General features: G+C 36.1%; 11 protein-coding genes across 11 annotated transcripts, besides 1 other annotated feature; 8 read left to right on the top strand and 3 right to left on the bottom strand. All coding sequences in view use genetic code 12, as the record gives it.

Annotated features, from left to right (window-relative positions):
- Positions 1–2,817: 2,817 nt before the first annotated feature.
- On the bottom strand, positions 2,818–5,220 carry CORT_0E05940 (Cdc24 GDP-GTP exchange factor; the record flags this gene model as incomplete). The annotated part of the gene is made up of 1 exon (XM_003870258.1): positions 2,818–5,220. The coding sequence occupies one exon, from the start codon at positions 5,218–5,220 to the stop codon at positions 2,818–2,820; it is 2,403 nt and encodes an 800-aa protein (XP_003870307.1).
- A 1,042-nt stretch (positions 5,221–6,262) lies between these two features.
- On the top strand, positions 6,263–7,348 carry CORT_0E05930 (Tfb3 transcription factor isoforms A and B; the record flags this gene model as incomplete). Its single annotated transcript, XM_003870257.1, has 2 exons — positions 6,263–6,281; positions 6,336–7,348. The coding sequence occupies 2 exons, from the start codon at positions 6,263–6,265 to the stop codon at positions 7,346–7,348; spliced, it is 1,032 nt and encodes a 343-aa protein (XP_003870306.1).
- Positions 6,263–7,348: a sequence feature (CORT_0E05931).
- A 53-nt stretch (positions 7,349–7,401) lies between these two features.
- Positions 7,402–8,706, bottom strand: CORT_0E05920 (Rmt2 minor protein arginine methyltransferases (PRMT); the record flags this gene model as incomplete). Its single annotated transcript, XM_003870256.1, has 1 exon — positions 7,402–8,706. The coding sequence occupies one exon, from the start codon at positions 8,704–8,706 to the stop codon at positions 7,402–7,404; it is 1,305 nt and encodes a 434-aa protein (XP_003870305.1).
- Positions 8,707–11,741: 3,035 nt separating this feature from the next.
- Positions 11,742–13,784, top strand: CORT_0E05910 (hypothetical protein; the record flags this gene model as incomplete). Its single annotated transcript, XM_003870255.1, has 1 exon — positions 11,742–13,784. The coding sequence occupies one exon, from the start codon at positions 11,742–11,744 to the stop codon at positions 13,782–13,784; it is 2,043 nt and encodes a 680-aa protein (XP_003870304.1).
- A 684-nt stretch (positions 13,785–14,468) lies between these two features.
- On the top strand, positions 14,469–16,037 carry CORT_0E05900 (Erg11 Lanosterol 14-alpha-demethylase; the record flags this gene model as incomplete). The annotated part of the gene is made up of 1 exon (XM_003870254.1): positions 14,469–16,037. One exon carries the CDS (start codon positions 14,469–14,471, stop codon positions 16,035–16,037), a length of 1,569 nt encoding a protein of 522 aa, XP_003870303.1.
- A 220-nt stretch (positions 16,038–16,257) lies between these two features.
- Positions 16,258–17,316, top strand: CORT_0E05890 (Thr1 homoserine kinase; the record flags this gene model as incomplete). The annotated part of the gene is made up of 1 exon (XM_003870253.1): positions 16,258–17,316. The coding sequence occupies one exon, from the start codon at positions 16,258–16,260 to the stop codon at positions 17,314–17,316; it is 1,059 nt and encodes a 352-aa protein (XP_003870302.1).
- Positions 17,317–17,503: 187 nt separating this feature from the next.
- On the top strand, positions 17,504–18,967 carry CORT_0E05880 (hypothetical protein; the record flags this gene model as incomplete). Its single annotated transcript, XM_003870252.1, has 1 exon — positions 17,504–18,967. The coding sequence occupies one exon, from the start codon at positions 17,504–17,506 to the stop codon at positions 18,965–18,967; it is 1,464 nt and encodes a 487-aa protein (XP_003870301.1).
- Positions 18,968–19,170: 203 nt separating this feature from the next.
- CORT_0E05870 (Exo1 exodeoxyribonuclease) lies at positions 19,171–21,324 on the top strand (the record flags this gene model as incomplete). Its single annotated transcript, XM_003870251.1, has 1 exon — positions 19,171–21,324. The coding sequence occupies one exon, from the start codon at positions 19,171–19,173 to the stop codon at positions 21,322–21,324; it is 2,154 nt and encodes a 717-aa protein (XP_003870300.1).
- A 50-nt stretch (positions 21,325–21,374) lies between these two features.
- Positions 21,375–21,944, bottom strand: CORT_0E05860 (Cgi121 protein; the record flags this gene model as incomplete). Its single annotated transcript, XM_003870250.1, has 1 exon — positions 21,375–21,944. One exon carries the CDS (start codon positions 21,942–21,944, stop codon positions 21,375–21,377), a length of 570 nt encoding a protein of 189 aa, XP_003870299.1.
- A 184-nt stretch (positions 21,945–22,128) lies between these two features.
- Positions 22,129–23,667, top strand: CORT_0E05850 (hypothetical protein; the record flags this gene model as incomplete). The annotated part of the gene is made up of 1 exon (XM_003870249.1): positions 22,129–23,667. One exon carries the CDS (start codon positions 22,129–22,131, stop codon positions 23,665–23,667), a length of 1,539 nt encoding a protein of 512 aa, XP_003870298.1.
- A 169-nt stretch (positions 23,668–23,836) lies between these two features.
- CORT_0E05840 (Mas2 processing peptidase, catalytic (alpha) subunit) lies at positions 23,837–25,345 on the top strand (the record flags this gene model as incomplete). Its single annotated transcript, XM_003870248.1, has 1 exon — positions 23,837–25,345. One exon carries the CDS (start codon positions 23,837–23,839, stop codon positions 25,343–25,345), a length of 1,509 nt encoding a protein of 502 aa, XP_003870297.1.
- Between the last annotated feature and the right edge of the window lie 93 nt (positions 25,346–25,438).

Genomic DNA, 25,438 nt, shown 5'->3' with positions numbered 1-25,438 from the left:
GGATCAGGAAGTGGATCAGGAAGTGGATCAGAAGGTAATAATGGGTCGGGTAATGGGTCGGGTAATGGATCAGGAAGTGGGTCAGGAAGCGGATCAGGATCTGGAGTAGCCTCAGGTACTACAGGTACTGGCAACGAGTCAAACTCTGAACTGGCTACAAATGCAAGTCAACAACCCAACTCTGGAGTGGGTAGTGGAGCTGGTTCCGGTTTGAGTGGCAGTGAAGCAGGTGGTACGTCACCTGGAGCTGCTAGTACTGGAACTGACCAAGAGTCAGGTGTTGGCCCCGGTCAAGCGTCAAGCGTTGCATCTGATTCTACCTCAGCTGTTTCAAACACCCCACAATTTTCACCACTTGCCGGAGGCGCTGCTGCTAAAGGTTACACAATTGGAAGTATGGTGATAGCATTTGCAATGATCCTACTCTAGATCTAAGTTACTTTAAAACAATCTTTCAACAACTTTGTCGACGATTTGTATTTCGGTTATGTTTACAAGTTTTATGATTTCGGTATTTTCTATTTGATTTCAGTTTAGCTTCATTTAGAGAGTATATATAATTTACTTCAATATATTCGTAATTCTTTTAAATGTTTCTCTATTTTTTCTTTGTTTTGCCTTCTTATCTCTCAACAGTCATGTATGCTGGATATAGCTACACGTTATAGTTTCTAACATCAGCGAAACATTGTCAATCACAATGCACTTGCATTTTAATGCTTCTTTTGACCATACCCATCGATGTTTTTACCATATATAGTCGTGTATAGCTCTTAGGTATAACATCTCCGTAGGGGTTTGATCAAAGAACAAAATCTTTTAAGCAAGAAACAAATCCCAATGAAGAATAGTGCATTTGGTATACATCATTCCATATAATTTAGACATTCAAAGACTAATTCTGGTATCCAGAAGAGAAAACTCTTCAAGGGGTTCATTGCAAACAAACTATTTTAACGCAATATTGTGAACAACTCATACAACTTCATAATAATAAGCGGTAGTGGTTACCTCACGGAGATAACCTTGATTATTACAAAGTATTCATATGTCTCCCCTGATAAGACAATTTTGCACTCTGTTACCGTAGAAATAAGAATCTCATTACGTCTTTTATAGCGATAAGGATCATACCACTGCAAGTACACCATAACTTGACCAATATGTAAAAGGCAAACTAGTTAGAACAAGCTAAACCGAATGTAATAATACCACCATCGTCTTATATTGTAAAATAGTGATTATCTTTCAAACAGTTGAACCTTTTTTCATAAGCACCTTGATCCATTCAACCTTTAAGAATATTTTGGAACAAATTTGAACGCGTCATAGCAACGTATTCGGTAAACAGGAAAGCGATGTTATACCTATCATATAATCAAATAACTCAACCAAAGCCCCTTGTAAATTAACGCCAATGTACGATCTGGTTTACACAGCTGATTTCATGTTTTCCTTTTACCACCCACACTTTTTTCGTGATTTTGGGATACATGCAGAAATGCCAACAGGATCTGTCTCCTTCATACCAATAGACTTTGTAACATCTAAATAATTTACACAAAAAGTTTTGGTGCAGAAATACAAATTGAACAGCTACTATTTGTTTTTCCATGTATTTTGAGTTCGACATCTTAGAAGCGACTCAAAAAGCTAAAATGTGTACGCTAAGAGTGATATTATTAACAAAGTGTTTGCTTAAGTTCTAAATGCTAGTAGGTCTTTTGGAATGTGGTATAATCTTGAGGAGGTTCAACTTATTCACCATTTTCTATTCAAGTTGGTAGTACGCAAAAATTTCTCTGTAGTTTTACCTTTGAGAAGTAAGGTTTCGTCATTCTAATCAGCAGTAAAGAATATGATTGTTTCCTTAAAGTGAAGATGAGTTCGAGTAGTTAAAGAGAGAACTGCAACCGCAACTGCTAAATACAAAAACAATATTCAACGAGACATTCAGGAAGGACATCGAGTAGTGAAAAGCTTTTGCTCCAGTTATTGGACAGGAGCCAGTAGAGTTGCTGTTAGCTCTTTCTTCTAGAAGTAACTCACATATGCATATACATCTCTTCAAACCAGCGAAAAATGGCAACTTGGTAAGCGGTGTAAAGTATCAAGTTGGAGATTACTGAGGGGATTAAAGAAATCTAAAACCCATCGAAAGTATATCGATCAAGTAAGCCCTTCATTAGCTAAAGCCAACGAAAGGACATGCTAGAAGCATAAAATATTTTGATTAATACACAAACACCGGGGAATCTAATCGATGAATATACAATTCCAATTGTAAAATCTCCATTTTGCATGAAAGGGCGACTACCTTTGAAACAAATTGTTTGTTGTGATTATTTGGATAAGTAACAACTCTTTCCCTACAGTATGGACGATTCGATAAACTATTTTAAAATACTCAAAAATGATAGAAGAAAGTCCCCGTGGAAGAGACTCCTCTCTCTCAAAAACAATAATTTCAGTTTTGTAACTATAATTCAACTCATCGAGACTGCAAACCCTAGTGTAGAGTGAAAGAAGAGCCAAGAAAGAGGGAGCGAATCGTTGACGATGAAGCTTTTGTTTTATCTTTTAAATCAGTTATGTTAATTCATATTGTGTTTTTTTCTTCAGTCACTATAACCACAAACTTCACACTTTTGTAACCTAGTTTAGGAAATCAACACCAATAGACAACTTCTATTACTCTTGATTGTATTGTCTACAATCGTCTTGAAATATCCGTGCTTCTTTTCTCTACAACATATGCACCAGTAAACAAAATGTCAACTCATCTAAATATCAATAACCTCTAAAATCTATCTATATCTAAGACACCCAAATAGTCAAACTACGTCCATCACCTAAATCATCAATAGCCAAATTCCAATCTTCATTCAGATCCATAACAACAAAATCGCCATCTTCATCTTTATATCGTAATTTACTAACCAAAATATCCTCCGAAATCAATTCACTGGTAGCAATTTTCCCTGATATCTTTTGATACAATTCATTAAACCTAGTTTGGTTCGACACGATTAAAGGATCAGGTAGTTCGAGTCTATTGTAGATAAGTTTAACTTTGATGTCAAAAAGGGGCAAATTGGGCGCTGATGTTGATGATGGGGTTGTTGATGCAGTTGAATGTACGTTTGAATTAGATCCTGTTGATGAGATTCGTGATAGTTCTCCCGATTTGACGCGTGAGTTTGGTTGCATCATACTATAAGTTGATGAGGAAGAGTAGTGTCGTTGTTGTCCTGAGTAAAATTGTTGTGGTGACTCAGCAGTGGTGTTGTGTGATCCATTGTAATCATAAATTGATGAATCATTGGTATTGACGGAAGATTGTGAATCACGTAATTTCTTGCTAAGATGGAAATTCATTTCATTTGTTTTCAAGTTGCGTAAACATTGTTCCCATTGGTTTCTAGTTTCTTCATTACGATAACGTAATTTGAATGATCCACTTTCCTTTTTGCCTGACCATGAAATGACCAATGTGTATCCGTGATTTGATGAAGCACTGATGTTGTATATCTCCAGGATATACACTCTTCCTTTTAGTTCCAATGGACTGGAATCGTTGGTGCCGTTGTTGATGGACTCTAGTAAATTTGCTGTCGACGAGCTTAATCCAGCACCCGAGACCTTCCTCAACCCAAGTTTAAACTTCTTTTCATGTTTTTCTTTATCTTTATCCAGTTCGATGAAAAAAAAGATTATCTTTTCAAATAAGTAGGCAACATATTCCTTTTCGGTATCAGCATCTCGTACTCCAACTATACCATGATAGAGCAACTCCCCTTGGTCTTTCAAATTGAACCCACGCCAATTCTTTACCCGCTCCACTAGTTTGCGCAAATACTCCACATTTTCAGCTCTTCTTTGTGCTTCATTGACTCTATTAGCAACTTCTTTCATTGCTTCTTGTGCAGCTAAAAGCTCATTATGGGACGCAAAGGCAGCATCCAGTAGATCATCTGTGGAACTGAAATCCTCTTGTGATGTTTTAATTAGCTCTTTCAAAAGTAATGGATATTTACATAATCTTTGGATTGGCTTGAGGATATATGATTGTAGCTCAAATCCAGGGTCAATTAAATTGGATGACTTTTTAAGATTTGTTGCCTCTTTATTGATAAGCTCAATGGCTGTAAGTTGTCCTATCGTCCATGGTTCATAAGTTTTGAATGGCCCCAAACTTGCATGAATAAATACTGATCCTATCCTCTGATACCTCACAGGTACATTTATATTACATTCAAGTCCATTTAAGAACCGTCTTTGGAAATCGACAACTTCATTAAGATTGGGAAAAAGGGTGTGAATTTGCTCTGATGAGAGTAACTCTGCATCAACCAATTGGTTTTTATAAGTAACCATCAACTCCAAATCTGAAACATATTTTCTTTCAGTTTCTATGATTTCTCGAAACACTTTTGATCGTTCATTGGTAATTTGTACATCAACATTCATATCGGAATCCTCTGTTGCTTTCCCATCAAGGAGTTTATTCACCACAGTGATAATTTTTAGTAAGTCCTGCGTACTATCAGAAAACACATTCGATATAGTAAATAAATCATCATCTTCAAATTTTAAATGCACCTTCATGGCAATGATGAATTCATAGACTGATTTCTTGCACACACGTTGATCATCTGAACTCACCACCGCTAGTTTATGATCAGATGAGATCTCATTAAATATGAGACATAAGGGAGCTCCTTGTTGAAATAATTGCCACAATTGCGTTGCTGAATCAACACTTATATTAAGTGGTAATACCCCGGCAGTAAATGTCAAAAGACTATCAGTTAGACTATTGCCACTTCCCTGAGAACCACTGGTCCTATTTGTGTTGTTTGTAGTTAGTGTTCCACTTCCATGTGAACTAACAGAAGACATTGATAATCTACTCATTGACTCTGTATTCTTTTCTTGGGCTAGGGATAACGATTGTTGTTCACATAATTTTTCAGCTTTATTGAATGCTAAATCTAAAAACGGTGCCATTCCATCAATCTTTTGCAACCTACTCTTCAAAGCTTCACTTTTATAAAATAGGTGATCTTTTGGTGAACTTTGTTTATTAAAATTGGTCATATTTAGTGGACCTGCCGAATTGATACGTGATACAGATGGTGATGAATTGTTACTGAAAGACCTATTAGATTGCAGTGAAAATGAGCGTGAAGCCTCATTACGCTTGTCTTGTTTTGACATGTGGGATATAGTACTGCGGTTATTTATCCTCGGTTGTTTTGTTTATCGAATGTACCAAAAGGGAATTGAAGTGGTATGTATAACTATATTTCAATTGGCCAAATGCACAAGTGGTAGTTTCCAAAGTCAAGTAGTGTAGTGATATATAGTTGCAGTTGTTTCAGTTGTTGTAGTTGTTGTAGTTGTTATAGCAGTATTAAACACGTCTAGAATTATAACTGTTCTTGTTGTTGATGGTTCTTAATGGAATTGTAATTTTTTTTTCTTTTCTACTTATTTTGGTCCGTTGGCTCTATGTTTCTGTCTGTTTTGTTTTTTGTCTGTCTGTCTGTTCCTATTTGGTTTTTTCTTCTTTTGGTTTTTCGGTTTTTGAGTCTCGTGTAATTTTCAATTGGTATGCACATTAATCAAAACCTAAATTGCTTATACAGGAAGAAAAAAAACATTACAGAAGCGGTGGCATCTCTCACAACAGCTATACTTTGCCATTAAATACTCCATACTACGTAGTCGAATGAAATCTGGCTGGTTTATGCCCCTTTTTTTTGATGTACTAATCGCTTTTTAGATTTTGTGTCAATTACAAACTATGCGCTACCAAAATACCGATTTAGACCAAGACACACACAAGCACAACCTTACTAGTCTTTCATAGATCGTTGGTGACAAAGGAGAAGATATGAACCGATACTATGTATACGAGATCAATTTGAACAGCTCGTATTAGAAATGTCTAGTATAACCATGAGTTGAAGTTGATCACGTCTCGATTTGGAGTCATAGGGAGTCGGCTCTCATCAATTAAGCACAGATGAACTATGTTTGGGTCACCTTAGCCTAATAGTTATTGGAGCGCTTTCAAGGCCTCTTACAGCTTACAGTCAATTTGGGTAAATCTTTGTACATAGTTGGTGTAATTCCCGTGTTATCACGTGCATTCTGCATATAAGTATCGCACTAAAATCCGTCAGATATCAAATTACATTTCTAATCAATCATCACATCCTAGCCACATCACATTTAATCCTACTACGCCATCAAAATGCTTCAGATATCAGAAGGTTTGTACAAATTTAATACATCTACGCAACACAGTCATACTAACTCCTCCCTAGATGATCAGCTAAAGGACATGTGTCCCATTTGCAAAACTGACAAATACTTGTCTCCCAATATGAAATTCCTTATTAACCCAGAATGTTACCACAAAATATGTGAATCATGCGTTGATAGAATATTCTCATTAGGTCCTGCTCCATGTCCGTACCCTAAATGTGGTAAAATTCTTCGAAAGAATAAATTTAAACAACAAATATTTGAAAATTTAGTTATTGAAAAGGAGATTGATATCAGACGTAAAGTAGGTGCAATATACAACAAAACTGAAGAAGATTTCCCTGATTTAAAGGAATACAATCAGTATTTGGAAAACATTGAAGAAATAGTTTTCAAGTTAAGTAATGGCATTGATGTTGAGCAAACTGAGGCAGAGTTAGCTCAATATGAACAAGATCATCGAATAGAAATTATTGAAAAAAACATGAGAGAATCTCAAAAGAGTGCAGATTTAATAAAGTATCAAGATGCAATGGAGCGATTAAAACAAGAAAAACTCAAAATTCAAAAACGTATGGAATTGGAAGATTTGGAATTTACTAAATTGCAACAACAGGATCTCCTAGATCGAATGGCAAATAGTTCAATGACAAGCGAAGAATTGATTAAACAACAGCAGTCGCAATTGACTAAACGTAATTCACAACGGAAACGACAATTGCAACAGATTAATAGTCAATTGGAACAACAATTTAACCAAACTAATCCATTAGCAAAAAGTAACACAAAAGAGGATGATTCGACTACGATTCCCTTTACTCCATTTCAAGGTGATCGTGAAATACATAAGAAATACCAATTGTTGCATATTCCACAAACAATTGATGAAATTATGGATATTGAAAACGCTTCAAAAGGAAGTTATCATGATCCATATGTATTTGGATTAGCTAAAAACAAAGAATACCTTGGTGCTGGATGGAGGATTACTAATGTGTTTGAACGAGCTTTGGATGAAGCATTTATGGGATTGGGATGTAATATAGAGACGGAGAAATCGGTACTGGTGTAGATGCAATTGGGGGAGGGTAATTACTTATAAGTTATATATATACATATAATGTATCAAAAGTCTATAAATTTTATTTCTGGGTGATAGTATGTAGGACAAGACCAGTAACTTCTCTTTACATTATCCCATACACTTCCATCTTCATCGTCGCTCTTCTTGTCTCCTTTAAATAAGGTCCCAGGAACATCAACATCAATGAATTTACATTGTAATCCATAGTTTTCCAAATCCAATTCCACCAATTTCTGATAAACTTGATAAATCACTTGTCTATCAGCACCCAACCCATTAAAGAATGAGAAAACACCGTGTGGTTTGAGCAACCCCACTATTAAATCAAATAAGTCCAACATATCAGAATAATGTTCTGAAAATGTATCGTAATAAATCCCATTGAAAAATACGCCCTCGTTTAGTAGTTTGGGGAGTTGATCTTGCCATCTACCGGGGAGTATTTTCACATTTAATTTATCAAACCATCCGTCAGTTTTTAATTTCTCTAGAACATCAGGATGAGCCTCACATATATAATGCATCGTGGGATGTTTATCTTGGATCATGGTATCGATAATCCCCATACCGAAACCAATATTTAAAACATTGATTTCCGAATCAAGTTCATTTTCTTCAATATATGCTCCTTTGAATAACGTATCTGCACCAAGTTTCATTATATCTGATTCCCATGACATCATGACTCCATCTTTCCTATCTTTGGTGACTAATGCATCGTCAATGTATTCGAGCTTGGTGTTGAGGTATGATTGTTGGTTTTGGGATGGAGCATCTGGTTCATCATCTTGATCTACTTGTACAGCATTGGGCTCTAACTTGATTTGGTCTGTCGTAGTTTCCTCGGTCACAGTATCTTTCGTAACCTCCGTCACTTCTTTTTCACCTACAATTGCTTCGTGATCTAAATCTTCAGTATCACTAATCACCTCCATATCATACTCTCCAACCTTCCGTAACAACAATTCAGCTCTCACTCCAGCTTCCACAATTTGTTGATAAATAGGCAAATGTTGCAACCCCCGTTCAATCAAAATACAACCAGGGGTATTATTATTGATGTCGGTAAAAGACCATCCCGCACCATATTCAAAGAGAATTTCAACGAGTTGGGAAACAATCGCCGCTTCATCTGGAGTAGCATCTTTTGGCACATGTGTACATATCAAATGTAGTGGAGTTGTAGTTGTCGTTGGCTCTTCTTCAATATTATTGGTGTAATTGTATGCTTCTTCAACGGTGTATGTTGCTGGAATTCCATTTTTTAGATAGTACTTTAGGTTATCAATGTATGCATTAGTTATTGGACGTTGTGGGAATTTGCATAAATAATGTAGCTCGGACATAATGGACTAGTGAAACTATATGAGGAACGACCTAAGTATATGTGCTTTTCTGATTAATATTTTTTTTTGACATCGATGATCATCTTTGAGGGTCTAAGTCAATCGCTACCAATATAAAGCTTAAACAAAACATTATAGATTAAACAAGTGTTTTACAGTACAACAAACCTTTTTTACGGACATTGACTTACCTGCAACTGTTGTAACTTTATTAATAAGTGTTTAAATATATTCAACTAGAAAATACAAACTGCATATTAGATTTTCCTGTGCTGGTTTTTCCCTGTTTTAGATAAGATTTCCAATGTGTGAATAGACGATCGGAACCTATTATGTAAGATAATTGATTGTTACAGGTGCAGGTAAGAGCCAACATTGGCAAAAAGGAATCGTGTGCGTAAACAAGCGAAGAGTTCCAAAGCGGGCATTTCATTTGCAGTAAGAGCCGACACGAAAATCAAAAAAATAAACTTCCGCTCTATTATTTCCCTTTTGAGAGCGATTTTAATGGTATACAAACCAAGTGTTAGTCAGAAGCGATCAACTCTTTGTTAAGTTGTATAAACAAAGAGGGAAGATCTGTTTCGAATTACAATGGTTAGATGGTTATGAGACTCTCTGCTTTCTTTTAACTTAATTGGCTAAAATAATGCAAGCACCGCACTAGCATAATGCATTTTCACAAACATGCACATTTGAATTTTGACTAAAAGTGCATCGGTGAGGGTTAACGAATTTTCCCAAATAATGAAAACAGTAGAGAAAAGAATCAGCACTGCTTACAAATTCACTCAAATGGACTATTCCAGTTGGAAATACATCGGCTGTATATTTTTTCAGCCGTTCTTGAGCTTAGCGGTGATATATAATTGCTTTTTGGTGGGGTTAATCGGAAATTAAAAAGAATTTTCTCGTTAATTCTTTGTGTAAAAATAAATTGCATGACAGTGCATATTCAATCGTATGATTGTTTTGCAGCCTGTGCATAATTCCGCATAGACAACAAGAAAAGAAAAGATCTAGAAAACTTTAAACACAGGGTTCAAAATTTTGCATGCTGCAAAAATTTTAAGTCGCCTAAGAGAGGCGTAGTCTTGGTTATACCGGAGATATAACTTGCACGTTTCATCGAGCATACTCCAAGCCACCAAAAAAAGAAGTTGACTGTATGTTACACAGCCTAGTTGGACGTTTGGTTTCCTATTTACTAATGTTAGTAGTGCAAAAGTCATATGTTATAGAAAAGTCCACTATAACAAGTATTTAGCAGTTGTGCTTAGTGAGCTCTAAGTGATATTACAACAATATCTGCATTATAAATTTTAAAGAGCATATTATTGAAGTATAAATTTAATCCCCTATATGTCTTTGTGAACTTCGCAAGTGTACAAAGCCAGAGACAATGTAACATTTTGTTTTATAAGTTAAATGCCAATGCACAATGTCTATTGAGATAATTAAAAAACAAGGTTTCCCAACGTTTCTGCATAAAGGGTTAAAAATAAGAGAAGGCGAAGTGTTACCAATCTTCAAATGCAGCCAGCTGAGATTGTTGAGTCATCATAGTAAATAGTTGCAAAGCTAAACTTCTATCAGTTAGTAAGCAGAATAAATTTGACACATTGGCTCACTTATTTTTTCTTTCTTTTTAAGGATCAAGATCCGATTTTGACACATATAAGAAGAATAATCTTGTGATTTATTTTATAACCAGTCAATTCAACCGGATTTATAATATCTTTCAGTAAACGTTTGCTCTTCATTCCAAGCAGATGGTATTTCAATGCTTTCTTTATTTCATATAAACTTTTGGAATGAGAAAAATTTTTAAAATGAGGCTGGCGAAAGATGATCAACTTATATAACCAGACTTTTCCCCGTTAGCCTTGCAGTAAACTACCAAAATATAGTAAAGTTTATTCTATTCTCTGCCCCATATGCCAACTTTATTTCTTGTTGGGTTTCTTTTTTCGACGTTTCAATTTTTGATACCAAATTAACGATGCAATGGAGTGATCAAAACTGATGTTTTTTTCTGGGTGTTTTGTGTTTCTTTACTCTCAGAGAAGGTTATTTTGTGATTGAGATGCCACTTAACTGACACAACACGCTTTGTATTACAACCGAAACGACAAATTTCTTTTTGTATATCTTCATTTAAGAGAAACAGATATACCATGCGGTCAGATATGTATGGTTTTGTTGGGACAGTGGGCGCAAAACCTTTACTAGTTTACGAAAACCCTATTCATTTACATAATTTTAGTAATATATTAGACTAAGCAGAAGTAGTGTCTGCTTCCTAAGGTATATACACCGGTAATACACCACCACATTAGCAGCTAGCTCTTGAGGTTTGTTCATCTGTCTTGATGTCGAACATTTCTAAGGTTAAAAGGGCCAAGAATGCTAATGGTCTTCTTTTCTTTTTGTATTAGTTTCCCCAGATAAATGACATTCGGGTATAATTTTATTTATGGTCTCGCAGGTAGTAGCATACCACTGATGACAAAAAGGGTAAAACTTTCTTTTCTTGTTCTTTTGTTACCACCGCCTTTAATTTTCTTTTTTTTTTTTCATTCTTCTCCTCTATTCTTTGTACTACGTGTTGTAGTCATCACAAAACCTAGGGTTCCATAATACACAATAGATACAGCAGGTAATTATTCTTGGAGTTTAAAAATCTTATACCTTTGGTTACATATACATAAATACGCATATATATATTCATAGGAAGTACGTGTCTATATAATATCCATTATTATTTCTCCTGCTCCCACTTCCATCAAGATAAATTTTGATTGATATTATACTGAGTTATATTATCCAGGGTTTTTTTTTTAACATCAGTTGTACTTTGACACTATATCAACATCATTCCTCACCAATTCAAGAGAGAAAAGAAACAATCAACCTCTTTAAATCACAAAAACTATTCACAATAAGGGTTTATAAAAACAATAAGACCTTCTCATAACCATAGAATAATCATTCACAATCATTTTTATTCCTCCATATATAACGCATTTACATCAATGACGTATAAGGATAGTAAATATAATGCATATTTGACAACAACAATGTATGATAAAGATTATAAACAGATACTAGACCAACAACATCATCATAATAATCACCATCAGCAGCAGCAGCAACAACAACACCAGCTAGAACAACAAAAACAAGAACTGCTACAGTTGGGCCCACAACAACAATTTCAGCTGCAAAATGGACAAAATAGTGGGCCACAAGGAAATTTGTACCAAAATTCCTCTCAAAATGGTTCTACACCAACACCGAATGCACAACATTATAGGCATTTAAGTGTGGCAAGGTGTACACAAACTCAAGATGATAATCAGAGTGTTACATCAAATAGCACTGAGCCTCAACAAAGTCCCAGTTCCATGCAACTACAAATCAAAGAAGAGCAGCAACAACCGTTTCAAGGACAACAATACCCCGTGAAAATAGAAGACAACCCGTGTTTTGCGTGTAGCACAGACAACTTAATGAAAATAGACGACACAAATATGGAAAACAACAACGGTATTAGTTTTCAAGAAGAGTTTGATTTCACACTTAATCCCGCGTTCCCGCAATACATGATCAATGGAAGAGCCAAGGCTTTGAGTTTACCGTCGTCAACATCTATTTCCAATGAATATCAACAAAACAACTTCAGCTGCAGAGAGTTGCCTAGTAATACGGAGTATTTGGGAGATGAAGTTGTACCATTCACCACGGCAGCAGATGCAGCAACAGCAATAAACTACACCCAATTGGAGAATGAGTTACCTATACACGGTAATGATATTGATGGTAATCAGTTCCAACAACAAAGCTTCATGGGTAATGGAACTATGATGTTTAAATCCAATGACATGGTTCCCAATGGATATGACCCCACCATGAATAATGGTATCATGGGGCCACAGCAACAACAACAGTCATCTCAACATGTATCATCTTCAACTCCATTGGGATCGCCATTAACTGTACAAAATACCCCTCCCACCAGTGGAGTATCCAAACCAATACGTGGAAACTTAATGCCTGGGATTGATGCAAAAATGACAAGTGTCAACACTTCAAGCCAGCATGGTGATCTTTCAAGTAATGGAAGCTTGGATGAAGAGTCCAACAATAGTTTCCGAGCCCAATCACCAACTGTTAATGCTACTGGTTTCAGTATGTCCTCCTCAGCTACATCATCAGCTTCAGCACTCTCCATCCCACCAAATGGAATTGCAACAATGACAAAAACAAGATTACAAAATTTTGGTCCTGTTAGTAAGTCACCATCATTATCACCATTAACTGATGAATTGAGGCAATTACCTACTACTCCATCTGCATCACCACCACCTTCCTCAAGAGTGCCCCTGGTCAATAAACAAAAGAGAAGAGAATTTCCAGCGAATAATGGTAACAACATCAAACAAGACGTTAATTCAACCACTACAGACTCAGTAACTTCATTCAATTCATCACAAGCTGCACCTCCACTCAATCCAGGTGTATCTTCATTATCATCATCATTCGCCACTACCACACTTCCTGTCTCAAGCGCAAGTCTCTTGCGAAGAAGTCATACTGGTCGCCCAAGAGTCAAATCAGCCCATAATGTAATTGAACAACGATACCGTAATAAAATCAACAATAAATTCAATGCATTACAAGAATCAGTGCCCACTTTAAAAGTATTGCTATTACGCAAACTACAAGAAAAACAACGATTACGTATTCAAAGACAAAATGGCGACCTTGATGATTCAAATTACGCAGGAGGAGGTACGGGTGGTGACGAAAGTTTATCAGATAATGAAGATTTGAACAATTTTGAAGGTATTGATTTACTGATTCTTGACGATAAAGAAATTGAAAGTATTGATTTGGAGGGGTTAGAACCAGCAAGAAAATTAAACAAGGGGACAATATTAGCTAAATCTATTGAATATATCAAGTTCCTAGAGTCAAAAAATGATAAGTTGAAACAAGATCACGAATCTTTGTTGAATAAAGCCAAGACGATGGGGATTAATATTGAAAAAGAAGGAGATTCAAATATGGGATAGTATATAGTGTGTTTTTTTATTTTATTCTTTGTTAGTAGTTTAGAGTTTATAATACCTGGATTCAGTTCTTTAAAAGAGCATAGACGACAAAATAGTAGTGGATGAGATCTGATGGTGGTAGAAGTCTCTAAATCTGCAATGTCGTGAGATAAATACGACAGGACACTAACGAGACACAGCCACGAGTAACATCCATTACTCTGTATTATAGTATTCCTTTTGAACAATAGATATCCCGGTGTCAAGGAAATAGTTCATTGTATATAGGCACTAGAGCAGGAGATACGTGTGGGTTCACAAATGGGTTTACATAAACACAGCTGATGATGGTTAGTAATACATTTGATCTTATACGCATCTAACAGTTTACCTGCTGGTCGTATAACTTCTGCAATGATTTTTCTTTTTCTTATACGACAGGAACAAAGACTGAAACACACGACATTGAGACATAACAAAACAAAAACATTAACTCAAACTCATCATAAGTTTATGTAACACATATATGGAATTTTTTCTTCCATTTGGATCATACGACTACTACACACATCCATCCATCGTTTAGACTACACTGCTGTCGCTAGTTTCTTCAAATATAAATAGTAATCAAAGTGTTTCCTATTTGTTAAAAATAAAAAAAAAGAGAACTTTTCACTCGTTTATCAAGACTATCCTGCTTCAAACATGGCATTAGTTGACTTAGCCCTTCAAGGGTATAATTATTTCATGACGCTTAGTACGCTCCAACAGTTTGGTTTACTTGTGTTTGCGCCTTTTATCTACAACATCGTTTGGCAATTATTTTATTCTCTTAGAAAAGATCGTGTTCCTTTGGTGTTTTATTGGATTCCTTGGGTTGGTTCAGCTGTTTCTTATGGGCAAGATCCATATGGGTTTTTTGAGCAATGTCGTGAAAAATATGGTGATTTATTTGCATTTGTTATGTTGGGAAGAGTGATGACGGTATATTTGGGTCCCAAGGGTCATGAGTTTGTTTTTAATGCTAAATTGTCTGATGTTTCTGCTGAGGATGCTTATCAACACTTAACTACTCCAGTGTTTGGAAAGGGGGTTATCTATGATTGTCCAAATGCGAGGTTGATGGAGCAGAAGAAGTTTGCAAAGACTGCTTTAACTACTGATTCATTTAGAAGATATGTTCCGTTGATTAGAGGAGAAATTTTGGACTACTTTAACAAGTCAAAGGTTTTCAACATGAAGACAAAGAAAAGTGGTGTTGTTGATGTATTGCAATCGCAACCAGAAATCACCATCTTTACTGCATCTAGATCCTTATTAGGAGAAGCAATGAGACAAAGGTTTGATGCTTCGTTTGCCCAATTATATGCTGACTTAGATAAGGGTTTTACTCCGATTAATTTTGTATTCCCCCATTTACCTTTACCTCACTACTGGAAAAGAGATGCTGCTCAACAAAAAATTTCTGAAACTTATATGAAGGAGATTGCGAGAAGAAGAGAATCGGGCGATATTGATGAAAATCGTGATTTAATTGACTCCCTTTTGGTTAACTCAACTTACAAAGATGGTGTTAAGATGACTGACCAAGAGATTGCCAATTTGTTAATTGGTGTTTTAATGGGAGGACAACATACCAGTGCTACTACATCTGCTTGGTTTTTGTTACATTTAGCTGAAAAGCCTCAATTACAAGATGAATTGTATCAAGAAGTGCTTAATGCGTTATCAGGTAAAGGTGGAAACTTGGATGATTTATCATATGAAGATTTACAACAAATGCCATTGGTAAACAACACCATCAAAGAAACTTTGAGATTACACATGCCATTACATTCCATCTTCAGAAAAGTTGTTTCCCCATTAGTTGTCCCAAATACAAAATACATAGTCCCTAAAGGACATCATGTTTTGGTATCACCAGGTTACGCTCACACCAATGAAAGATTCTACAAAGACGCATCTGCTTTCAATCCACATAGATGGGACGAATCGGCATCTACCAATGATGCAGGTGAAGTTGATTATGGATTTGGGAAAGTTTCCAAAGGTGTTAGTTCTTCATATTTACCATTTGGTGGTGGAAGACATAGATGTATTGGTGAACAATTTGCTTATGTTCAATTGGGAACTATATTAACTACATTTGTTTACAATGTTAAATGGAAATTGGCAAATGGTAAAGTACCTGATGTTGATTACACTTCAATGGTTACATTACCTCAAGATCCAGCTGAAATTGTGTGGGAAAAGAGAGACACATGTGTGTTGTAAGTTGTGTACGTGTGTGTGTGTGTGTATTTAGTATTTAATTATTTATAGAATCAGTGTAACCCCGTTCATTAATGGTGAATTATCTCGTAGAAGTATAACACAAAGACCTCTTTTCTTTTTTTTTTTTCGGTTGACTCACCTACTGACTCGACTGATTTTTTTCTTCAAATTTTTCACCAGCCGCTAAGAAAGCTAACCTTTACGACATCCCGAGCATCCCATGACAAGGTCATTTCAAATAAAAGTTCCCGCTTCGTCAGCAAATATAGGTCCTGGATTTGATGTACTTGGTGTAGGATTACAATTGTACCTAACCATCAAGGTCACAATAGATCCATCAATTGATACTTCATCAGATCCTCATAATGCTATAATCACATATGAAGGTAGCTTGGCCGAAAAAGTACCATTACAATCCGACAAAAACTTGATTAGTCAAACTGCGTTATATTTACTTAGGTGTAATGGAGTGGACAAGTTTCCACTTGGTACTCATATTTATGTAAATAATCCAATACCTTTAGGAAGAGGGTTGGGGTCTAGTGCAAGTGCCATTGTTGGTGGAATATATTTGGGTAATGTCATTGGTGAGTTCAATTTTGACAAGACTAGAATGTTGGATTACTGTTTAATGATTGAAAGACATCCTGATAATATTGCTGCTGCCATGTTGGGAGGATTTATTGGGTCATATTTGAATGAGCTAGGACCAGAAGAGACTGAACAAACTACTGTACCTTTAGACTATATTTTACCTACTCCGCAAACACCACCACAATCAATCGTATCTCAACCACCACCAAAAAACATTGGAGAATATTTACAATACAACTGGAACAAATCCATCAAATGTGTTTGCATCGTCCCCAATTTTGAAGTAAGTACAGACAAGTCTAGATCAGTGCTACCTCAATCATACACTAGACCCGATATAGTATACAATCTACAAAGAATAGCTATTTTGACTTCAGCATTAACGCAGGATCCACCAAATCATAAATTAATTTATCAATCAATGAAGGACAAGATTCACCAACCATATAGGACAGTATTGATCCCTGGGTTGGATCAAGTTTTGGAAGAGATTGTTCCTGCAAAACACCTGGGTTTATGTGGTATTTGTCTTAGTGGAGCTGGCCCTACTATCTTGTGTTTGGCTACTGAGGGATTTGAAGAGATTGCTAAAGGTGTGGTTGACATTTTTGCAAAAGAGGGTATTCATTGTGATTGGAAATTACTTGACTTGGCATACGATGGGGCAACTGTAGAACACGTGTGATAAACAAGGGTCGTTGTTGTTTATAGATTTTATAGATTAATAGCATCAGTACAACCTAACTTTTCCTTTCGTTTACCGCCCAATAAGACAAGCGCAAACATTACGCAATATCGGCAGAGAAAAATTCACACCACAATTATATAACAACAACAAACTTGTATCAAAAAGGTTTCATTTGTGCTTCAAGATGCCACTGTTACAAGTCGACAGCAATCCTGACCTCAAAACCAGACTCATTGAACAAGATGTCCTCCAAGAATCCCAATTACAACCCATTTTCTTAACTCGAGTCGAAGTTAATGGTGGTGAAGAATTCAGTTATCAATTCTTTAACAAATTATTATCCCCCTTGTTAGCCACCGGCGACTATACATTAGCCCAATTAAGCTCTCGAATTAATCAATCATACCACCATCTTAAGGATACGGGAGTTTTCAAAGATGTTGGTGTGGTTTTAGAGCCAGATTATTATTCCAACGTACCTGCTCACATCACCTCATTTAATCGAGAAAAATCTATCCCTACTAAAATCATTTTCGATGTGTCTAATGTGAATTTAAACATTAATGAATCGTTTTTGAATTTCAACAATGAAGAGTTTATTAATTTGAAATTGAATCATGTTGATCATAATTTTAATGAAAACGCTGAATTGGTCTCGGTGGGTGTTGATTATAATCCATATAAGCCATATGATCATTTATTGACGAATTTGAAATTCATATCGGGGTTGAAAGATCCACGATTCAAGTTTTTGATTGATGTGGGATACAATACTAGAGATGATTTAGGTTGGCAACGGTATAAACAGAATCAACTAGGTGGGAAAATTGGACTTCTCTACAAGAAACAACGTGAATTCGATATCTTTACTGGGTTTCGGCTACTCAAACGCAACTTGTTTGATATTGATGATGGAGCTGATGATAATTTGAAATTTTTCAGTGGAGATTTTTTGAAATTGAGTGTATTGAATAAATTTAAATACCAACATATTGGATACTTGAATCATGCTACAAAGAACTTCCCCACGAGTGGAGGTAAAGTCCTCGTTGAGTCTGAGTTAACTTCAGTTCAAGAACAGAACAATGCTGCTAATCGTGGTGAATTCATCAAACTGCAAATTGGATTTGATTTATATAAATCAATATTCAACAACTACATCACAACTAAATTTCAAGGCGAACTTGGAGGAATTTTCACGTTCAACTCCAAATTTCCTATTCATCCATTAGATAAATTTTACCTTGGTGGATATAATTCATTTGCAGGATTTAAGAAAAATAGTATTGAACAACAAGGTGGATTACAATTTTATAAATTGCAAGCCACAATCTTCACCAAGATCCCCCACTTGTTATACTCACCTAAATTGAATTCTGAGAATAGTGAGTTATTAGTCGAACTGAATCCATTGAGATTATATGCTACTGCGCTTGTGGGTAATTGTATCCCAACACACAAGCAAAACTTTTGGAATGATGCAAATCCAGCAGTATCTTATGGGTTCGGATTAAAATATTTTAATCGTTGGGCTAATTTTGATTTGGGCTATTATGTGAGTCAGAAAGTAGGTGTTGATAATTTTGGTGGAGTGAAGAATGGATTGCAATTTTCAATCTCGATTGGTGCATCTGATAGTAACGTGTAGATATGAAGCATATACAATAGAGTTACTAGATACTAGAATACTAGAATGTGACGATGACTCGTAGAGATGAGGCGTAGATTTTGACTCGGATGTATCGACGCGGCTTTAGGCACAAAAAACTTTAATTGTTGTGATTTCATCTTCGTCTTTCATCTCAACACCAAACTCCACCTTACTGCCATTGTCCAAAACTACCTCACAACATGGGAGTCAATGGTCTACTACAGCATCTTAAAGAGATCCAAGATCCATGTTCTCTAGAACGGTATCGTGGCAAAACATTGGCCATTGATACGTATGGATGGTTGCATCGCGCGTTGGTATCGTGTGCTGAAGATCTTTGCTTAGGTAGACCAACAAGGAAATATATCACTTATATTCTCAACAGGATCCAGATGTTACAATATTTTGGCATTACTCCTTTCTTTGTCTTTGATGGGGCTTCTCTATCTACTAAACAAGAGACCAATCTTAAACGACGCGAGCTGAGATCTGAAGCTAAAAAATTGGCTGAAAAGTATGCCGCATCGGGCCGTTTACAATTTGCATATAAAGAATATATGAAGGCTGCTTATGTCACTTCTCAAATGGCGAAGCTGATCATGTGTGAGTTAGATGTGATGAATATACGATATGTTGTTGCACCATATGAAGCTGATCCCCAAATGGTGTACTTAGAAAAGATTGGTATTGTTGATGGTATTTTGAGTGAAGACTCGGATTTACTCATTTTTGGTTGTAACAAGCTCATAACTAAACTCAAAGATGATTCAAGTTGTGTTGAAATTAATCGTGACGATTTTAATAAAGTTCGACAAATTCCGTATTTGGCCAGTTATACCAGTGAACAATTACGATTAGTTGCCATGCTTTCTGGTTGTGATTATACTAAAGGTATACCTGGTGTAGGGCTCAAATCTGCATTTCAAATGGTACGAAGATATCATACATTGCATAAAGTTACAATTGCATTACGATCAACAGGAAAGAAGATTCCGGTTGATTTTGAAGACGAGGTACTTAAAGCTAATTTGGCATTTCAATTTCAAAAGGTATTTGATCCGAGAAATCAGTCACTTACTACATTGAATGAAGTACCTCAATCCATATCTGAACAAGTGGATCTACTAGAATCTTGTTGTGGCAAAACACTTAATGATGAATTGGTGAAGAAAGTATGCAATGGATTAGTTGATCCAAATAGTCATGAACTACTTGTATCACGAGAACAGAGTATGAGTTCATTGAAATCAGTTTCAGTGAAAGTGAAGGCTGTTCAATCGAAAACCCAAATAGCAGTACGATCTCAATCGGAACCAGTTGTCCAAAATCAAAGAAAATCTGTATTGGACATGCTTAAAGTTTCGAAACATGTTGCTAAACCATCAGAACTTATTTATGATCCAACACAAAAGGATACTACACAAATCAATAAGGAAAAAATACCAATCTTCAAACGCCCATTACCTGTCCATACTACAAACAGGCAAAATACCTCACCAACCTCGAAAAAGATTCGTAAATTACAAGGCAATGTAAATGATAAATTAGGTGGAACTAGTAAATTCTTCGCTGTTCAATCAGCTACTGAAACACCACCGCCCTCGATTACTGAATCTGATTGTGATTTATCTAAATGGAATTCAAGTTTACTCAATGACTTTGAAGTACCTGATGAATCTCCAATCAAGAACTTTGAAACAAAGAATCTTTTGGATGAATTGACCGATAACGACGATGATAATGGTGTTGATGGGGTAGAACCGAGTGAGAAGGAAGAAATTTTTAATGACGAAGATCTTTTAGTTAACTCATTAAATCCAAATTTACCAACAAAACAAGAGACAAAATTACCGCCGCTTTTGGTTGATATTGATGACGAGGATGCAAAATTTGATCTTTCTTCAAAAGACGACGAGATCGAAGAATCACCGATCAAGAGAGAAGCGTCTTTCAAAGTGCATAATGATTTAGCTGTTGATAATCTTCGACTGAAGTTTCAATTCCTGCCAGCTAAACTTGCAAAATTCACCGAGCCTACAAAGAGGCAACCAAGCTTGAACAATCGCTCCAATGTAAAACATTCTAGACAAGTGTTGAAAGACAAGAGCACTAGTGTCAATAAAAATACCACAAGAGGAATTCTAAAGAAGCCAGCCTCGATCACTACCAATACTAAACCCACTTTGCACGATAAAGTTGTGAAATTCGGACAATTAAAACCATTTTCCAAAGCTCAAATTGCATCTAGTCAAGAAGAAGAATACGAACTTAGTGAAGACGAACTCAGTCCAAGAAGATCACTCAAGAAACCAACTCCATTCATCAATCTCAAACAATTTGCATTCAGAAAATAACTAGACTTAAATTAGATGTATTATTATTACAGTAAATAAGCTACTTTATACTAATAACCTCTTAGAAGACATGCTCCAATAGCCAACCTGGTCAATTGCCATTGAAGATTTACATCAGGAGCAATGACAGCATCATTCAACTTGTAAACTTTCTTAAACTTGGACACATCAACTAACTCTAACAATATCTCATCAGTAATTGCAACATTTTCTCCATCAACTAAATTGGCAAGGTCCTTCTGGATTTGTTCAGTATCATCATCAGGCAGTATAACTTTAACCACTATCGTATTTGAACAATCATCCAGTATACCAAACCGTTTTATAGCATCAGAAATGACATTGACTGGTGATAAATTCAACAAAATCTCCGTGTTCAATGTATTTGCTTGCATTGAATTGTTGTGTTTGTTGAGTATTGATTTATGGATTGAGTTTTCTAATTGTTCTAGTGAGATTATGTACTTGGTGTTTAAGAAACAGTAGTCGTATTTAGGATTGGCTTGAATTAGTTGTTGTTTAATTGTGGAAATGGTTTCTGGTAGCACATTTTTGAATAGAGTTATGAGTGCCTTGTGTTGTGGGAATTGTGGGAATGAAACTACCTGCGAATATGACATATTGAGTACGGGTTATAGGTTCATACAACTTCTCTTGGTCTGTAGATGCCCTTTAGCTGAGATATTTTGAAGTTTTATGCGCGAGCGATGAAAATTATCGCCGAATAAAGTTCAAGTACCAACTAACAAAAACAACACCAGACACTAAACACCTTGAACCAAAATTATTCCTTCTACGGCTAATATGACAACTGACCTGGCTATCCAGGTAGATGTTCCTGATCTACTAAACATCTTGTTTCAAGATGTTTTAATTACGAACCCCACAGAATCGGAAACTGACCTACGACTATACCCAGAAATTATATTGCAAAAATCAGAAAAGGGAAACAAGCTTTATGCATCGTTCCAGAGGCATTCCCCACAGTTTATCAAGGAAGTTGATGGAGGGGAGAAGAAACAAGTATTGCGATGGCGAAATTCAAACATAGAATCAGCACAACGAATAATACTTGATAGTTGGATAGCACAAAATTCTGGCATGAACTCAACTAGTGATAAAGATAGTTCCAAACTATCAAAGTCATTATCATCTACGGGTCGAGCTAATAAACTTTTTGTTTGGTCATCTAGTGACTCCTACATTGAAGAGAAAAAGAGACAATTGCAACTACGAAAGGGCATGGAGGGAAAGATATCACAATCTCATAAAGCTGCTGTTGAAACCGAAGAGAAACCTGTAGAAACTGATACCAAATTGGAGACTCTACGAAAGCAATTACATTTAAAATTGTCACTGGATGCAATAAACAACAAGCTATCAAAAAAGATTGAAATTGAAGCTAATAGATTTATTCATTCTAGAATACAAAAGATACGAAATCATCATAGTGAGCAAATGATGAAACAAATCAATGAGCGGAAGAGAAAAGATCACGAAATGTACTTGCAACGACTTAAATTGAAAGAAGAGGAGTATGAAAACTCCTTACGACAAGATCAAGATCACGTTAATACCAAAAAGCTGAATTTTTTTGGAAACTTGTTTGGTCTAAGTGGGAGCGCCATGTCACCAGAGGTTAGTAGCCCCATTGGTTCAAACGATGCTACAACCGCCCACAAAAGTAACTCTAAGTCATCAAAGAATAAACGCACAACTTTATTTGGCATGCAATCTTTGTTTTCCAGTAGCAATGGACTGAAAAAACGAGTGGATAAAACCATCATGTTTGATGCAGAAGATAAATCAGATACACAATCAATAGCTGATTCCAACATGGACCATTCCATTATATCTGCGAGCGAGGAGCCAGAAGAGCAAGAGTCAATGAAAAGACCGTCAACTGGTGATTCCGCAAGTGTATCAAATATCAAAAAACAAAACGGAACAGTACCATTGTTTAATGTCGATGAACTAGAGTCCCTAGAGTTGAAGCGATCACCACAAAAGTCAAATGGCACTGGAGTGGCTAGTTCTGGAGACAATCGACAAAGTAAAGGCAGCAACGAAGAAGAGAACTTCAACGACGAGTTTACTGAATTCACTACAGTTACGTCTGAAAATGATCTGGTGTCTTCACCTCCACCTCTTGCACCAGTGCCAAAACTATCACATAACTTCTTTTCTGTGGAAAAGGCAAATGCTAATGCGACGCCCGCAACTTCAGGCAATGAATTGATTGATTTGTTTGATACAAATGAACTGAGACCAACGTCACTGGAGATAAATTCACCTACTCCATCCCAGTTGCAAGCTAATGTGGATAACTTGTTAGATTTGTAATGCAGTTTATGGAATTGGTGATAATATTCCATTCCTGTATATAATATGTATGCGCTTCCAGATTCAAAATTTATTCATCTCACGTTTTAGTAATCGGCGATAAAGTAAACACTTTAATCACAAGTATATCCTTGTTCATCACCTTTTCCCATCTGTATATAGTCCAACAATGATATCGAGGATAAGAGCACCTAGATTGAACCCTACAGGTGCTTTGAAAAGGTTCTATGCATCTTCTACCCAGACCAAGCCAAATATTGAAATGACAACCCTTGCCAATGGACTAAGGCTAGTTACTGATTCCACACCTGGTCATTTCAGTGCACTTGGAGCATATGTCGATGCTGGATCGCGTTATGAAGACCCAAAAAACCCAGGACTTTCCCACATTCATGATCGATTAGCATGGAAATCGACTGAAAAATATAGTGGACTACAAATGATGGAAAATCTACTGAAATTAGGAGGTAATTACATGAGTTCGGCACAAAGAGAATCAATGATTTTCCAAGCTAGTGTTTTCAATAAAGATGTTGATCAAATGATGGAGGCTATTGCTCAAACTGTTAGAAGCCCTCGAATTACTGATCAAGAATTTGTTGAAACTTTACAAACTGCCGACTATGAGGTTCAAGAACTACAATATAAACATGAGTTGTTATTGCCCGAAGAATTACATGCTGTTGCTTATAAAGAAAACACATTGGGTCTTCCACTATTCATGCCAAAAGAACGTATACCATTGGTACAAAAATCTGATATTCTTGATTACCATAAAAAATTTTTCCAACCTCAGAATATCATCATTGCCATGGTTGGTGTTCCTCATGAACATGCACTCAAGTTGGTAGAATCAAACTTTGGTGATTGGAAATCAACTGATGAGAAAACAAAACTTACACCTGCTAATTATACCGGAGGTGAAATTTCTTTACCTCACCAACCTCCACTTTACGCTAATCAACCGGAATTGTATCACATGCAAATTGGATTTGAAACTACAGGGTTATTACATGATGATTTGTACTCTCTTGCTACTTTACAGAAACTCCTCGGTGGTGGCTCGTCTTTCTCAGCGGGTGGGCCAGGAAAAGGAATGTTTTCGCGTCTTTACACTAAAGTCCTAAACAAATATCCATTTGTTGAAAATTGCATGTGTTTTAATCATTCATACTTGGATTCGGGAATATTTGGAATCACATTAAGTTTAGTCCCCGAAGCAGCACATGTATCATCGCAAATTATTAGTCACGAATTGGCAAAATTGTTACACCTGGATACCAAATCAGGTGGCTTGAATGAACAGGAAGTCAAAAGAGCCAAGAACCAATTGACTAGCTCCATATTAATGAATGTTGAAAGTCGATTAGCTAAATTGGAAGACTTGGGAAGACAAGTTCAATGTCAAGGTAAAGTGACATCAATTGATGAAATGGTGGAAAAGATTAAAGCATTAACGTCAAGAGATTTGCAAAATGTTGCTGAAAAGGTTTTAACCGGTAATGTGGTCACTTCGGGTACAAGTTCCGGTGTTCCTGCAGTAGTTATGCAAGGTGAGAGAGAAGCCTTTGGTGATGTTGAATATATTCTACGTAAATACGGATTGGGGAAATTTTCAACTCCTGAAATTCCCGAACCTAGGGATTTCTCACAAAAGAGGAAAACTTCTTGGTTTTAGATTAACTTGTACATAGATATGATCATAAGTGTATCATTTTACAAAGCTGTTACCTAACTCTATCTCGTGTATTTATCTATCTACTGTCTAATA

The sequence above is a fragment of the Candida orthopsilosis genome, assembly GCF_000315875.1.
Source record: "Candida orthopsilosis Co 90-125, chromosome 5 draft sequence".
Taxonomy (NCBI): Eukaryota; Fungi; Ascomycota; class Pichiomycetes; order Serinales; family Debaryomycetaceae; genus Lodderomyces; species Lodderomyces orthopsilosis.
This window is presented reverse-complemented; position numbering and strand designations above follow the sequence as displayed.